Raw genomic sequence first — 16632 nt, forward strand, 5'->3', positions numbered from 1 at the left:
GCAGGAATGGAAAGTGACACAACTGTAAATCATGCCACATCAATGAATGAACCACCTTTAAATATGCAAGGATGGGACTTACAACAACTTGCTATGTATCTTTTGGTAAGTTATCAAATTTAAGATTCTATTTGACGTTAAAAACTAAAGACATTAGCTAAAACATTGATTCCTTTGTTTTATTACTATCTTATACAGAAAATGGAAAGAAGAGAAAAGATGGAAGCCATGATAAAAGAAAGGGAACGCACTCGTATCGAAGAACAAAAAACAAAGTGGTCGCGTCGTGAAGAAAGCGAATTTTTACGAGTTGTATCAACATACGGTGTTAATTATGACAGAAAGAAAGCACAGTATGATTGGACTAAATTTAAAAGTATAGCTAGATTTGATAAGAAAACAGACAATGATCTTACAGATTACTATATGTCTTTTAGAGCCATGTGTAAAAAGGCATGTAATGCTAAATTGAATGATGACGATGGTATGTTTATATATAATTAAAAAATCGTAATATTATAAATCAATAATTAAAATTATGGAATAAAGATATTCAAATATATTTTATATTTTAATTTGAAAACATACAACTTGTTCATATATTTATTATAAGTATCAAAATACTAAATACGATATACATATCTCAGATTTTTCAGACGTTCCTGTTGATCATCTCAGTCCGACGAAAGCAAGACAAATATTAGATCGTGTTGATCTTTTAAGCAAAATTCGCGAGGAAATTTTATCTCATCCTCATTTAGAAGAAAGACTTTCATTGTGTCAATCATCAGGTGATACACCTGATTGGTGGCAGCCTGGAAAACATGATAAAGAATTATTACTTGGAGCAGCAAAACATGGTTTAGGAAGAACTGATATAACTATTTTAAATGACCCTGATTTTTCATTTCATAAGCTTTTAAATAAAAATATATACAGTAATATTCAAACGTCTAAAGTCACGGATAAATCTGAAAAAGCAATTAAAATTGAAAATAGAGAAGACATACTGAAATTTGATAAAGATGAAATACTTGTAAAATTAGAAAAAGGCGAAGGTACCTTAAAAATTGAAAAAGTAGGTGCAAAAAAGGATAAAGATGTAAATACTGTGGATAAGCGACCAGAGCACGTGGATTTGGAAAAAAGCCAGGTAGAATTAACTATAATAAAGGCTGAAAAAAATATTGAAGATAAACCTATTAGTAATGCATTAACTATTACAACTGTTGCAAGAAATATACCATCAGATAAGGAGTATCTTACAAAAATAAAAACTGAAGAAAAAAATGAAGTAGTAATAGAATCAATAAAAAGTGAAATTTTTAAGACCGATCAAGTAACAGGAGTTAATAAAACAGATGAAACGAAAGCAAGCAATGTAATAACGAATATCGAAGAAACAATACCTATAAAAATGGAAAAAGAAAATCAAAGTAAAGAGAAAGATATACTAATGGATATAGATAAAGAAATTCAAGAAGAAAAATCGAAAGAACCTCAAATACAAGAATTAAATGAAAAAAATTCGTTAGAACAAAAGGATTCTGTAGAAATTTTAGAAAAATCAACAGAAAATAATGAAAATATAATGTCTGAAAGCGAAACGAATGTAAAAATAGATACAGCTGTCGTTAAGGAAGAGATAGAAGTACAAGAAAGTAAACCAATAGATTCATGTAAGGATAAAGCAAAGGTGTGTAAGCTCGAAGATAAATGTAACGTTCAAGCAGCAGAACTTAAAGCAATGTTTCCCGATTTAGAAGTTATTCAACCATTATCACGATTAACACAAATTGATACATTTGTTCTTCGTGACAAAGCTGTAGATTATAATGAACCGACAGTCGTGCAACTTTTATCGCATAATAGTAATAATGCTATCAAGTGGCCAAAGGTAAATAGAATTCTATATTATTTCTATATTTATATGTACCTCTAAGTTGACTGAAAAAATCGTAAAACATGTATATAATATTTTCAAACTTTTTGTACATTCGAGTAATGTACTAAAACAAGTTCAAAAGAAGAATAGGTAACGTGAATGAGAACCGAGAATGTTTCTAAAAAAGAAATTACATTTGTTAAATGTGTGAGCAAATGTATACAAAATATACTAAATATAAAAAATATATTTGTTTATGCATAATTTTATCTTATTGTTATGACATATTTTTATACTTTCTTTTATTTTATAGGAACATGCAATAGAAGCTCGTTTAATGCATATTGTACATGCAATTGAACACAAAGAATGGCCTGTATCTATAAATTTTAGTGCTGGTGATGAATCAGATGTACCTTCAAATGAAAAAGAATGTTCTGAAGTAATAACAATAACAACAGATCATGGAATATCACGCAATACAACAACTGGAAATAATATTTCACAATCTAAAAAGCGCAAGAGACATATTGCTATTGATGTAGAAACTGAAAGAGGTAAAATTTATAAAAATAAGGCTAATAAATAATTTCACTATATTAATCTATTATAACTTATAAATTATCTTCAAAGAAATTACGAATAAAAAATAATTTATAAATTTTGTTTCTATGTTTTTAGCAAAACTTCATGCATTATTGAACAGTAGTAACCATACAGTTACTCAATCACCCGCGACTTTAAGTAAGCCAACTGTATTGTCTGGATCTAATACGTGGGAAATAAATGATGAATCACAATCAGAAGAATCGAGACGCTCAACGCCGGTTCAGCCACCTCCCGCCCACCAACAAACACGAACACCAAATATGCCTTTTGATTTAAAATATACAGTTCCTGGAAAACCAACTGTAATTCCTGGAACGTCAAGTACTTTAACTCCGATAGATTTATCTGCTGGGTAGAAATTTATTTCTTAAAGACTTATATAATATATATATTTTTATTTACATATATTTTAATTACTTTGCTTTTAATTGCTTATTCAGATAATGTTTGCATTGTAGATATCCAAAAACAAGTACGGATAATAGCAAAGATATGATGAATGAAGTTCAAGACTTTTCAATGCCAAATAAAAACAAACAAATTAGTAGTAATAAAGGAAAATTAGATAGTATGTTAGACAAATTAATGAAGAGAAAGAATTGTGTATGTATAAATATATGAATATATTTAATTCTATATTATAAATATGAATAACAATTGAACATAGATTTCATTATATAGCCAACAGATGAACCTATTATTGGAAAGGAGAAAAAACGAAGAAAACTTGATGAAATAGTACTAGGATTAAGTGCAGCAAAAGAACAGCAGAGTAGTCACTATCCTGAACATAATAAAAAAAGTACAATTACACCAAACGTAACTGTTACTCCAACTTCAGCGCCGATAGGGCTTCCAAATCCTCCAACAAGTACTCAGAAACCGTTTTCAATTACTGTCACTTCTATTCCTTCTTCACGAGCATCAAATTCTACTTCTGGATTACCACCTCCGTCTTTACATTCACATAAAGATAGTTTTTCTGCTTTACTTGTTCAAGCAGAGCAACAAAATCGTGAATTTAAAAAACAACAGCATCAACAACAATCTCAACAGCAGCAACAGCAGCAACAACAACCAAGCTTTAATTCAACGCATTCATCAGCAGCAAGCAGTCACAAAAAGAGTTATGAAGCAATGATCGCAGATATTAACAAAGTTGCAGAGTACTCATCTAAAATTGGATCGTATTCTCATGAGGCTAAAGTGAATAAGTGGTTAGCTGAACAAACTGCTATGTCTGAACAATTAGGTGCAGAATACTTAAATACGCCTAGACGACGACGACCACGTGTTGATCCATCTTTATTAGATTGGAAGAAATTAACTGGCGAAGAAAATGTCGCTGTAATTAATAGATTAACCGGAAAAAAGGTTTGAATAAGAATTTGTTATATTCTTTTATTTTTTTTATTGCTTATGTAATAAATAACATATCATACTTAGTGATCGCGCGTGTGTGCGTGTGTACGTATTAATTTATATATCTATTTTAGGTTACAGGCAGTAAGGCACCACAATTAAAACGATTAGGTCAATGGCTGATTGAGAATCCAATGTTTGATGTTGATCCAAAATGGGCTGAATTGGTAAAAGAACGCGGAAATCTTCCACATGATTTACAAAAGAGATTATCAGGGAATGATAGAAGTTATGTTAATAAGGGTAAGAGCCCTGGAAGACCTCCCATGATGCCAAGTCCTACTAGTCAGCAATCTGCAAATCAAGCTAATTTAGCAGCTACGTCAATGGCTTCAGGTTTAAACTTCCCTTCATTGGGTAATTTGAATAACTCTCTTTTATCTGGCCTTTCTCTTGGCAATTTCGATCCAAAGAACAATCCCCTTCTAATGCCATTTGGTGGTTTACCCAACTTAGGAGCGTTGGGCGGATTGAGCAATCTCAGTAATCTGAGTAATATGAGTTTAACAAATTCTTTATTTGCAAATCTCGCTGGTCTTGGTTTACCATCTTTAGCAGGTATGGAAGCTGCTTTAGGTGCAACAGCAACTAGCACAACAGCTGAAACCAATCCCGTTGTTAGTTCTGTTAGTAGCAAAAACACAGGTTCAACTAACATTAGTAGTGCTAGTAAATCATCTCGCAGTAAATTGGAGCCTCCTACAAGTAAATCATCGGCGCCTTCAACTTCATCAGCATCGTCTACTATATCAACAACGACTCCATTTCCTTTCTTTTTCCCAAACCCCAGTCTTTTATACACACCATTGGGTTTGGGTGGTTTAAATCCATTTTCAATGCAACCTGGCGGAGTATCATCGGCCTATGAAAGTCTTGCCCAATGTGGCCTCTTAAATCCATCCACTTCGAATGCCTCAACAGTGCGTAAACCTACATCTTCAACAAGCAATTCGAGGCAGCGTGATACAATTACCGAGTCAACCACGAAACGAAAGGACGCAGAGAAAAAATCCAGGTATTCAATTGACCCTGCAATAACATTACAGCAATACACAGATATGACATTACATAGTGAAGAAAGACGGAGAATAGAACCAGAAAAACGAGAAACCTTGGAACAGAATGATGTGGCAGATCTTTCTGAAAGACGGATTGAAAGGAAAAACAAAGAACAAGAGATGAAAGAAGCTCTAGAACATTTAAGTAGAACTAGTGCAGAACTTTTAACAAGAAATGTAGAAGATCAGCGATTGGGTGAAAAAAGAAATCGTAATGTTGACCATAATCAAAGTACAGAACAACAGACACCAAGTATGCTTGAAGTGACTCTTGAACCTGTTAGTAAAAAACCAAGAATTGAAATTGAAGTTAGTGCACGACCTGTAACAACTGCCATGACAACTACAATATCTCCAACAGATGTAACAACAGTTGAAATAGAACATGGAACACGATCGTCATGTACAACAGTTAAACAAAGTTCCATAGAAGAAAATAATACATTCAGTGAAATATCTTTGAATACTAATAAAAAAGAAACTGATGAAATGATTGTTACAGTAACAACAAGTATCTCAACAAATACAGTTACAGTTACAGTTGCATCTACTGCCACTCCTACATCCACGCCCACACATACATCAACTCCTACATCTACGCCTACATCTACACCTACATCTACGCCGACGCCGACGCCTACGCCTACGCCTACGCCTACGCCTACGCCTACGCCTACGCCTACGCCTACGCCTACACCTACACCTACACCTACACCTACACCTACACCTATATCCATAACTACACCTATATCTACAACATCGATAACAACGGTTTTGGAAGATGTAACCACAACACAACAAAGTACTACCATCAAAAGCGATACATCAAAACTTCCATCAGAAATGGAAGAAGATAATAAAGGTACTAAAGGGAAAAAAGCACGGAGTGGAAAACGATTAAGCGCAGAACCTCCCCCAGAACGAAAAAATCTCCGTTCTAGTGCTGGAAGGCAAGCAAGAGCAGCGGCTGAACGACAAGCAAGAATGGAAGGTGAATTGCAATCAGATCAACAAGAAACTCATACTACGAGCGAGTGAAGTGAATTTTTTGTTTTTAAGTGAGTTCTAAATATTATTGGTGTTATTAATGATCAAATCTTCCGTTGTTGCGATTATTTTTATTGCAAACATTTGCAGTACTCGCACAACGATTTTCAGAAAATCATCGATTCATAAACGTTTACAAACATTAATGAATCAATGACATGGTAATTCTTAATTAAATAAAGCACAAGTGCATTCAAAGGACTTGAAGAAAAGAAAGAGAAACATTAATAAAATTTAATTTTTTCTTCCAATTTATATGGAAGTAATGGGACAGATATAAATAAATATTGCTATCATTGTGAATGTATAACATTGAAGCTGTTAAGTATGAAGGCTGGCAATAGTATTTTATCATTCGATATATTGTGTGGTAATTAACTTTTAATTATATAACATTACAATAACAAAGTATAATTTTGTTTTTGTTATTCAAACATAAGATATAATCATAATGTAGTAAAGTAAATTTAGTAATAACTTAATAAAAAGAAACAGTGTAAATATTATATACATTATGCCTAGAAACCATAAGTGATTGTGTACTTGGAAAGATGTATATAACACAGTGTACTTTTAATTACATTAGGTGATACAATAAACAGCTTTTTTGTTTGTGAATTATATGTTTGCAAATTTATGTTGTTTGCAAATTACAACATTAGAATTTTTGTTTTGGTAATTATGTAAACCTCTAACAATGACTAGCCTTATAAAAAATAAGTTGTGAATTGTATTAATAGAATCAGTCAAGAATGTGCATGGATAATAATATGACCAATGAAAACCTAAAAATATATAAAATTTTTTAAATATATTTTAGTGAATTATTTTCATTTATTTTTATCGTAAATTATTACTAAGAAATTATTATAATTTAAAAAAGAAAGGAAACAAAATAACGATTTTTCATCTTTGAAAGTATTATTTTCACAGCGGTTGTGGCACAATACGCAAATAAGGTTTGCCTGATGGTAATGATACAATCCTAATGTTGTTATACAACATTTTGGCTTCTTCATCAGAAACAGTAGGCTGAATCATTACCTGTTCTCCTGTCTAAAAATTATTATAATTAAATTAATATTTTTTCATAGATGTAACAATGGATTAATTAATTGATAAGATCATAAATATAAACCTTCCAGTCAACTGGAGTTGCTACTTTATGTTTCTCGGTTAACTGTAGCGATTCGATTACTCGTAAAATTTCACTGTGTTCAAAACTTATGTTAATAAATATTATTAATAAAAAAAAGAAGATTTTAAAAGCTAAAAATGTAATGATGAAATTACTCAAAATTTCTTCCAGTGGTTGCAGGATATAAGATTGATAATCGCATTTTTTTAGCAGGATCAATAATAAATACTGCTCTAGCAGTCATAGGTATGCCATGATTATCAACTTCTGTAGGATCCAACATTCCTAACAACGTTGCAAGTTTTCGCGTTTCATCTTCAATTATTGGGTAAGGAAATTCCTTATCGGTCATTTCAGCATAAGCTTTTATATCCTGAAAACGATTGTTTCGAAGATGTATTATAAATTGGATTGTTTTATTTATAAATATATTCTGAATACAAAAACTTTATTGAAAAGCATACTTCTATCCATTTACGATGAGAATCGACTGAATTACACGATAGTGCAATAACTTTTACTCCTAATTTCTCAAATTCAGGTATCAATTTTAATACCCGAGCTAATTCTGTTGTACAGACTGGCGTAAAATCATTTGGATGAGAAAATAAAATTCCCCACCTATGAAACAAAATAATTTTACATTTTAAAAGAAATTATCTTAAATTAATTAGTTATTTATATATAATATTACTTATTTATATATTATATTCGAACATACATATATTTAAACACTGTATATCTTTATATATGATTTTATATATTGAATAATTCAAAATTATAAAAATACTAATTAATATATGTAGCTATAAGTCACCAATAAGAACTAATTATATATAAAAAGAATATAAAACAATACAAAAATTAATGATCAATTTTAGCAAAACAATTATCCAAAATAATTCAATATTAAAGGTTATGTTTATTTAAGCACATGTCTTACGAATTATTTAGCCAATCGTGGAAATTAATTGAACCCATTTGAGTATCTGCTACGAAATTTGGAAACGGCTCACCTAACAAAACCATACCGACATTTAAAAGGCACTTTAAAATTAATTATTTTCAGATGCAATAAATTGTGATACAGTTACATTTACTTAGAAATTTGACTACCACTGATACGACTGTTGTCAGGGTAATCATACAATTATATGATATATTGAAATAATATACAAATATAAGATAAAGGAATACAATCAAGATTTCGATCTAATATTTTATAAATTGTATATATAATAAAAGTAAATATTTATAATGTATAAATGTTTATTATTACTGACAGAATGATGTATGTAATAAATCATTTTTAACATTACATATACTATTCAAATTTAATTGTCATTTTAAACTTGTTCTTTTATAAAAAATATTGCTTTTAATATATTAGTTATAAAATTTACAAATTTGTGGCAATTTAATACTATGAAAAAAATGTACTGTATTATCACAGATAAAGTTCAAAGGAATGAGATACTGAAATACCGATTAGTTGAAAAATTAGAGGTTTTGTTATACTCTCTTAAAATGGCAAATTTAGGAAGTATAAACAATTCATTCTTCAAATTTGATTTAGGTTAATAGTATAACAAAAAATATAAAAATATATTATCTATATCATATCAATATATGATATATGTATCATGTGTATTATATAAAATTTGTTTATGCTTATTTTATTTTACAGATTATACTGTGTCAATTATACTTATAATGTACTGAATTAAAGATATTTACATTCAATTTAATGTCGTTAGAAACTGTTAGATTTAACAAATTGCAAATATTACAGGAAAGTTGAGTAGGAAAAAAAATATACAATATGAAAGATTGTGTATATTTTTCCAGCACGTATTATTGGGTACGACAGAGTAGGTTCAGTCACGTACCATTAATGTTTCACATATAGATTAAATTGTAAAAAAAGTAGTAATTTCATGATGAGAAAGATATAAATGTTTTATTTAGCAAACTACAAAATAAGAGTTTATTTATAATTACTATGCATATAGTATATATGATATATAACATATAATTTATAGTTTTACCTTTTCCAACATATGGTGTGCACCTTATCTGGGGGAAATTTTTAATTTTCATTATTGATATAGTCAAAAAATCACCATGATAAGAAGAATGTAGATTTTTTTTAAATATAAAGTAAATTCATTAAAACTTTATTTGATATAAAAAAAACTATGATATATGTAGTTTTGTGATGAAACAGAAACAAAATAACCAAATTCAAAATTAGTATTCCAAAAATGAATTTCGATTTATATTTTATAATATACAAAATGAACTATAAAATTTTAAATCACTGAAAAAAATAAATAAATTAAAAACAATTTTACGTCTTATCCTTTTTTTTGTTTGAGATACTTATTTGAGATGGAATATGATTCACAAATGATTGAATATTCAAGAACTAGAGTTTATTTCATATTTTGTTTGTGTTATATTTGGTAATAATCCGGCATGATTGAATAGTACGCAGTGCAGGAGTTGTACGAGACTTGCACAGTTTTTTAAAATGTTTTATCAATATTCATTAAAGTTTATTAATACTTTTACTAAATTTTATTTTAATGGTTTTACTCAACCATTATACAAGTTTAAAACATTGCAGTTTAAATTTCAGAAGGAAATATATACATTAGCAACACAATGTTATTGTGAACATAACCCATCTGTAATTGTAGCTAAAAAATATGATGCAATATATGAAGAAAAATTAAACACAATTCTGCAAGATCCATATTATAAAGCTCTGTATGACAAATACAAATTAGAAATCATGTATATTAAATATAGTTCACAGAATGTACCCCAGAATATACGACCATATAATTGGTTACGTTTATTACAGACAAAATCAAAAGGAGAAAGAAGGTTATATTTATTAATATATGAACATAAAAATTATTTTAATAAGCAGTTTATATATATTTAATTTTTATTTTTTATTCCAAATATTTAGAGCATATTTAACTTTTCTCTGGAAACTAGAAATGCATGAGGAAAATAAGAAATTGAAAAAGCTTAAACGTCAAAATCTAGTAGAAAATAATGACAGTTGTTATGGATTAGGAAAATATTCATTATTTTACCGCATACGTAAACCTACAATGAGTCACTTTTATAATAGTAAACTAATAAGTGCTATATTATTTAACCCAATATTAGTGATGGATGTTGGTTATGATGAATATATGACACCACATGAGCAAGAAAATTGTGCAAAACAATTACTACTTACATTTTCATTAAATCGGCAACATATTTTCCCTTTTAATCTTTATTTTTGTAATGTTACCAAACAGAGTTTTACAATGCAAAAAATACACAGAACATTGCCAAATCTGTTTGAACCAGACTTCCCAATAAATGTAACATCAAAATCTTATCTAGACTTATTTGATAAAAAAAAATTAGTTTATCTTAGTCCTAATGCACAAGAGACTATGCAACACTTTGATAATAATTTAATATATATAATTGGTGCAATGGTAGATAAGGTAATTAAAATTTTTGATAGATATATAAGAAAAATATATTTTAAATTATATAGATCCTGTTTTTGTTAAAAATATTGACTTAAATTTGTGAAAGATATAAGGAAGCACATAAGACATAAATTAAAAAATTGTTTACTTTTTTCCTATAGGCAATGATAATAATATACTAATTTTCCATTAATATATATTTAAGAAATAATATTATATAAAATATGTATAATCATTAAAGTTTATTAATACTTTTACTAAATTTTATTTTAATGGTTTTACTCAACCATTATACAAGTTTAAAACATTGCAGTTTAAATTTCAGAAGGAAATATATACATTAGCAACACAATGTTATTGTGAACATAACCCATCTGTAATTGTAGCTAAAAAATATGATGCAATATATGAAGAAAAATTAAACACAATTCTGCAAGATCCATATTATAAAGCTCTGTATGACAAATACAAATTAGAAATCATGTATATTAAATATAGTTCACAGAATGTACCCCAGAATATACGACCATATAATTGGTTACGTTTATTACAGACAAAATCAAAAGGAGAAAGAAGGTTATATTTATTAATATATGAACATAAAAATTATTTTAATAAGCAGTTTATATATATTTAATTTTTATTTTTTATTCCAAATATTTAGAGCATATTTAACTTTTCTCTGGAAACTAGAAATGCATGAGGAAAATAAGAAATTGAAAAAGCTTAAACGTCAAAATCTAGTAGAAAATAATGACAGTTGTTATGGATTAGGAAAATATTCATTATTTTACCGCATACGTAAACCTACAATGAGTCACTTTTATAATAGTAAACTAATAAGTGCTATATTATTTAACCCAATATTAGTGATGGATGTTGGTTATGATGAATATATGACACCACATGAGCAAGAAAATTGTGCAAAACAATTACTACTTACATTTTCATTAAATCGGCAACATATTTTCCCTTTTAATCTTTATTTTTGTAATGTTACCAAACAGAGTTTTACAATGCAAAAAATACACAGAACATTGCCAAATCTGTTTGAACCAGACTTCCCAATAAATGTAACATCAAAATCTTATCTAGACTTATTTGATAAAAAAAAATTAGTTTATCTTAGTCCTAATGCACAAGAGACTATGCAACACTTTGATAATAATTTAATATATATAATTGGTGCAATGGTAGATAAGGTAATTAAAATTTTTGATAGATATATAAGAAAAATATATTTTAAATTATATAGATCCTGTTTTTGTTAAAAATATTGACTTAAATTTGTGAAAGATATAAGGAAGCACATAAGACATAAATTAAAAAATTGTTTACTTTTTTCCTATAGGCAATGATAATAATATACTAATTTTCCATTATTATATATTTAAGAAATAATATTATATAAAATATGTATATTTTTACATTAATTTATTTTTAATAATATGATACTTTCAGCATGCAGTTAAACCATATTCATTTCAAAAAGCTAATAAGGAAGGTATTAGAATGATGAAATTACCTTTAAATGAGAAATTAGAATGGGGTACAGGATCTTCTAAAAATCTTCCTATTAATCAAGTTGCTTCCATTCTGTTAGATATAAATCATAGTAATAATTGGGATGTGGCATTTAAAAATATACCACAACGAAAATTGAAGAAATCAAGAGAACATGCTTCAATGAGACAAGTTGCTCTTAAAAATAAAGAATTCCATATTTTAAAGTGAACAAAATTTAATAATGAAAGCTAATATTAATTCTAAGTATAAAATAAAATAAACTTTAACATATATCTTCATTGTAGTGTTCAATTTTATTCCACATTTTACTTTTTAATAGTATAAATAGTATAAATAGTAGCTAAAAATTTCAAATTTATCTAGTTAATACAAAATACGCATTTAATTATATATGTATAATATAATATTTGACATGTTTACAATATTTTGTTTCCAATATATCAAAATTATAATCTTGTATGTTTTATAAAAGTGATTATTTATATATGTATATAAAAACTTTGATATATATACTAAGGATATAATAAAAGAAATTACATTTTTATTAATCATAGTAAACATAACAGACAACCATTGAAATTAATGAGTAAATAATTTAATATTATCTATAGCATTTTAAGATTAATACAATAAAAACACATATTCTTATATAAGAATCTCCTAACAGTAGTTATTTATATTTTTTAACATATATTTTGCTTTTTAATATTTGCAGTTTATTAATTGATTGTATTTTAACATATGAATTATTTAAAATGTATATTTTGTATTATAATGGTTACTGTTTTATAAAAGTATATATAACACAATATGAAAAAAATATTGATAATTAATCTTTATTTAATTTTTTTTATTTCATCATTCATGAAAAAATATTTTAACTTAATTTAAGGCAAATGATTTATCTATACATAACAATTTCTAGTGTTCTTTCAATATGGAAAATACTGATGCGCGAATGGTTAGGGTATTTAAAAAATTGTGATTTAAAGTATGGTTTGTATCATACATTTTTTATACTAAAAAAAAGAGTGAAAGATATAAGTAATTACTAGTTTTTGTGTATAATCATTTATTATAACTTTTATTGTTTACAAGATACGTTACGTATATCATATGTCCAAATATAAAAATAAATCGTAAAGTGATTAACCTATATTAGTTGAAGTTTAAAGCTAAAATTGTTTAATTGTAATTAATAATGTATAAAATTGTACGTGACATGATATCTCTCGACGAGATAAAATGTAGCGTAGTACCAATAAATGAAGAAGGAATTAAAGGAAAAGAGGAGATTGTTGTTTTTGTTGAGCAGTTTGTTAAAGATGTTTGTAATTTTAGTTCTCAGTACGGAAGTAATCTTAGTATTTCGTATACAGCTTATAATATTGCTGGAAATCCAAGTAAATTTCCTGACTATGGGGATTTTCCACATGCTTTTGTTATGGTATGTCAATTTATTGAAAGTTAAAACTTTTAGATAAAATAATTATAAATAATACATACAAAAAGAAAATAAAAATAGTTAATAGTGCCTCATAAATTAGAACAATTTATTTCAAATAATTTTAAAAATTGTTAAGATTGTCAATATTATTTTAATAGTTTTAGTGATTAATTATTTTTGATGATACAATAACACTTTCTTTTGAAGTAATATTTGAATCTTGATTATGTAGTAATTATGAATACATAGTATTAAGTCTAATAATAATATTTTATGTCTAAATTTAGCAAACACTATTAGTCATAAAATATTTTTTAAATTCTTAATTGAAATTGTATAAAAAACAAAATTATAATTTATGTTCTTAATTAATGTAAATTGGTAACTTTTATTATATAAAATTAATATGAAAAGATTTCGTATTTCTATATTAATATTCATATTATATATAACAAATTATAATTTTAGAGAACGTACGGACAATGGTGGGACAAAGCACCTTCAAGATTAATAGACTATATGCCACAGAACAATGTGAATGTCATAAGCCAGGATTATATAGGTATGTAGTATTTAATTTTAATGTTGAATACTTTTTAGCATTTGATATTGTATTGTAATAGTGTGATAATTTTTGATAACATTTTATGTTTTTATTCTTAAAGATATTTTTAACTTATTGGAATATTATACTGATACCATTAATACTTATAATGTATGAAAAATAGAAATACATTACAATATTTTTTATATTATCAAGATCTAGAATATTTTCAAGAGGTATATCCAATTAGAGTTTCGATATATGAAACTTACAATCCTGGAAGTGTAGTTGGGATTTGGGCACAAAATCCTGAGGGCAAATGGTATCAATTATGGAATGGATTTCCTCAAGTTGTGCCACATAAGCCAAGAATATTTTCTCCATATTTGCAACTATGTAATTTTAAAACAAAAATGATAAGACTGGAATTTAATCATAGTTTATTAGACTATTATACAGAATTAGACGCTGTGTTACTTATTGGTACATCAAAGTTAATTGTACCTAATAACTTACATAATCAAACTTTGAATGATCTATCACAACAATTAGGTTACCTTAAACAAAGTGATGATGACAAATATAATTTAACACCAGATTATTTAAAAGCAAACCAGGATTTAACAGGTCTTAAAAAAATGCTTTCTAAACACTGTAAACTTTATAAGAGGTAAGGTAATATCAATTATTGATATCTTAATATTTTAATAAATTAATAAGTATAATGTGTATATAAATTATTGCAGCAAAATAATAGATAATGTATCCAAGGGTAAATTAGTGTCGAAAATAGGTAAACACTACCAATTTGTTCCTCCTATAGAAGAAGCATTCAATAGTTTACAACAATTTTTGCAAGAAGATTTTCCAAAACTTATTAAAGATATTCATCATTCAATACCAAATACTTTAACTGAACAAAATAACCTTTTTCAAGAAAGATTTCTAGTATCTTCAACTGATTTTGAAAATCAACCATGTGGCAGTTTTTCAACACTTCCAGTAAAATTTTAATTTATTATATTACATAAATTTATTTAAAGATTAATAGTGATACTTACTGTCAATATATCATTACAGGATGAAACTGTATTAAAAATTTTGAAAAATTTAGATTTGAGATCATTGTGTTGTTTATGTAGAGTAAATAGACACTTTAACAACATTGCAAGGGATGCTTTATTATATACAAGTCTTAATTTAAAACCTTACTGGCATTGTTTAAATACATCTGCATTAAATAGTTTAGCATCTAGATGTCATTATTTACAACAACTAGATCTTTCTTGGTGTGGAAATTATGATATGATTAAATATCAAGATTTTATATATTTTCTCCATACATGTGGAACTGTTTTGACACATTTGAGACTAAATTGTTGTCAATTTGTAAATGATGCTATTATTCTTGAAATTTCAAAAGTGTGTAAAAATTTAAAAGGTAAATAAAAATACCATTTCAAGGTATTTTATTAAAATTTATAAACTGATTAATAGAGATGTAATACATTATTTTCAGAATTGTGTTTATGTAATTGTATGGGTGTAACAAATCAAGGATTTACAAAGCTTGAAAATTTAAAGTTTCTTGAGCGTTTGGAACTTTATAGAACAAGTATTGAAACTTCTACGGTATGTTCTATTTTAAAAAAGAACACAGAAATACGACATTTAAATTTAGCAGGAAATTCTTGTCCACATTTAGAAAGTGTAGATTTTTGGAAATCACAGACTTTAACTCCACATGGGGTTAGAGCTTTGTCCCACTGTACCAAGCTACGAGAAGTGGATTTTGGATGGTGGTATGATCTGAGAAAACGAAATTGTATTATTTACATGATTGACAAATTTCCATTTTACATACTTTAATATATCTACCTTTATAGTGGTGGGATTGGAGCTCCTGGTGATTCCTTACGAGCATTATTATTTTCCTGTCGTTACCTGGAAAAGGTATTTTTAGCAGCGCTTAGAGGATTAACAGATCGTGACTTAGAACCACTTTTATTATGTCAACGACTACAACAATTGGACTTGTTAGGAGCTCGTTCTCTTACTCCTGATATATGTTATGGAATTTTATTATTTTGTCCAAAATTAGAAATGATTGATCTTAGTTTCTGTGAAGGTATTAACGATCTTATAGTGCAAGAATGGCATCAACAATATCCACATGTATCTATTAAAAGAAGTTTTCAAGTACCTAGTTTTAACACAATATAATAGACATTCCATGATATTTACTATACTATTTTAAATATAAATAAATTTACTTAATTTTATAATTTTAGAGATTAATGCTGTAAGGCTGTAATATTATTGTATATAATTACATAAATAAAGTTAATATTAAAGTGTGTCTATATTTATACTCAAGTAAATATAAGAATATATATATTTTTGAAATTGCAATTTAATGCGTGTACAATGTAAGAAAATGTTTATACAT

General features: G+C 27.2%; 4 protein-coding genes across 4 annotated transcripts in view; 3 read left to right on the top strand and 1 right to left on the bottom strand.

Moving 5' to 3' along the window:
• The window catches only part of kis (chromodomain helicase DNA binding protein kismet), a 23709-nt gene extending 17355 nt beyond the window's left edge, over positions 1–6354 (top strand). Inside the window, exons 18-26 of the mRNA XM_017897447.1 lie at positions 8–105; positions 199–484; positions 648–1897; positions 2199–2442; positions 2567–2846; positions 2953–3097; positions 3176–3868; positions 3991–5621; positions 5778–6354. Coding sequence (XP_017752936.1) covers positions 8–105; positions 199–484; positions 648–1897; positions 2199–2442; positions 2567–2846; positions 2953–3097; positions 3176–3868; positions 3991–5621; positions 5778–6012 — 4862 coding nt within the window. The 3' untranslated portion in view covers positions 6013–6354. The remainder of the gene's footprint in view (positions 1–7; positions 106–198; positions 485–647; positions 1898–2198; positions 2443–2566; positions 2847–2952; positions 3098–3175; positions 3869–3990; positions 5622–5777) is intronic.
• A 528-nt stretch (positions 6355–6882) lies between these two features.
• On the bottom strand, positions 6883–8266 carry Prx6a (Peroxiredoxin 6a). The gene is made up of 5 exons (XM_017897423.1): positions 8103–8266; positions 7624–7780; positions 7315–7532; positions 7160–7232; positions 6883–7077 (listed from the first exon to the last, which is right to left on the bottom strand). The coding sequence occupies exons 1-5, from the start codon at positions 8186–8188 to the stop codon at positions 6949–6951; spliced, it is 663 nt and encodes a 220-aa protein (XP_017752912.1). The 5' UTR covers positions 8189–8266; the 3' UTR covers positions 6883–6948.
• A 1426-nt stretch (positions 8267–9692) lies between these two features.
• On the top strand, positions 9693–12399 carry rswl (tRNA methyltransferase roswell). The gene is made up of 5 exons (XM_017897382.1): positions 9693–10051; positions 10140–10677; positions 10943–11241; positions 11330–11867; positions 12127–12399. Exons 1-5 carry the CDS (start codon positions 9693–9695, stop codon positions 12397–12399), a joined length of 2007 nt encoding a protein of 668 aa, XP_017752871.1.
• A 1015-nt stretch (positions 12400–13414) lies between these two features.
• Positions 13415–16489, top strand: Fbxl4 (F box and leucine-rich-repeat gene 4). The gene is made up of 8 exons (XM_017897383.1): positions 13415–13639; positions 14108–14201; positions 14400–14853; positions 14930–15185; positions 15264–15624; positions 15703–15985; positions 16070–16382; positions 16475–16489. The coding sequence occupies exons 1-8, from the start codon at positions 13415–13417 to the stop codon at positions 16487–16489; spliced, it is 2001 nt and encodes a 666-aa protein (XP_017752872.1).
• Positions 16490–16632: the final 143 nt, after the last annotated feature.

This window comes from Eufriesea mexicana, unplaced genomic scaffold (assembly GCF_001483705.2).
Source record: "Eufriesea mexicana isolate 0111107269 unplaced genomic scaffold, ASM148370v2 scaffold492, whole genome shotgun sequence".
In the NCBI taxonomy this organism is placed as follows: Eukaryota; Metazoa; Arthropoda; class Insecta; order Hymenoptera; family Apidae; genus Eufriesea; species Eufriesea mexicana.

What these genes read in the sequence shown, in the direction of transcription:
- Prx6a (XM_017897423.1), bottom strand. Translation starts at nt 8,188, where the DNA reads ATGGTTTTGTTAGGTGAGCCGTTTCCAAATTTCGTAGCAGATACTCAA. An exon ending in ACCACTGGAAGAAATTTTGA is followed by an intron (nt 7,233 to 7,314) that starts GTAATTTCATCA and finishes TTTTGAACACAG; the next exon opens with TGAAATTTTACGAGTAATCG. An exon ending in CAACTCCAGTTGACTGGAAG is followed by an intron (nt 7,078 to 7,159) that starts GTTTATATTTAT and finishes AATAATTTTTAG; the next exon opens with ACAGGAGAACAGGTAATGAT.
- rswl (XM_017897382.1), top strand. Translation starts at nt 9,693, where the DNA reads ATGTTTTATCAATATTCATTAAAGTTTATTAATACTTTTACTAAATTT. An exon ending in AAATCAAAAGGAGAAAGAAG is followed by an intron (nt 11,242 to 11,329) that starts GTTATATTTATT and finishes CCAAATATTTAG; the next exon opens with AGCATATTTAACTTTTCTCT. An exon ending in TTGGTGCAATGGTAGATAAG is followed by an intron (nt 11,868 to 12,126) that starts GTAATTAAAATT and finishes TGATACTTTCAG; the next exon opens with CATGCAGTTAAACCATATTC.
- Fbxl4 (XM_017897383.1), top strand. Translation starts at nt 13,415, where the DNA reads ATGATATCTCTCGACGAGATAAAATGTAGCGTAGTACCAATAAATGAA. An exon ending in TTCCACATGCTTTTGTTATG is followed by an intron (nt 13,640 to 14,107) that starts GTATGTCAATTT and finishes TTATAATTTTAG; the next exon opens with AGAACGTACGGACAATGGTG. An exon ending in GAAGTGGATTTTGGATGGTG is followed by an intron (nt 15,986 to 16,069) that starts GTATGATCTGAG and finishes CTACCTTTATAG; the next exon opens with TGGTGGGATTGGAGCTCCTG.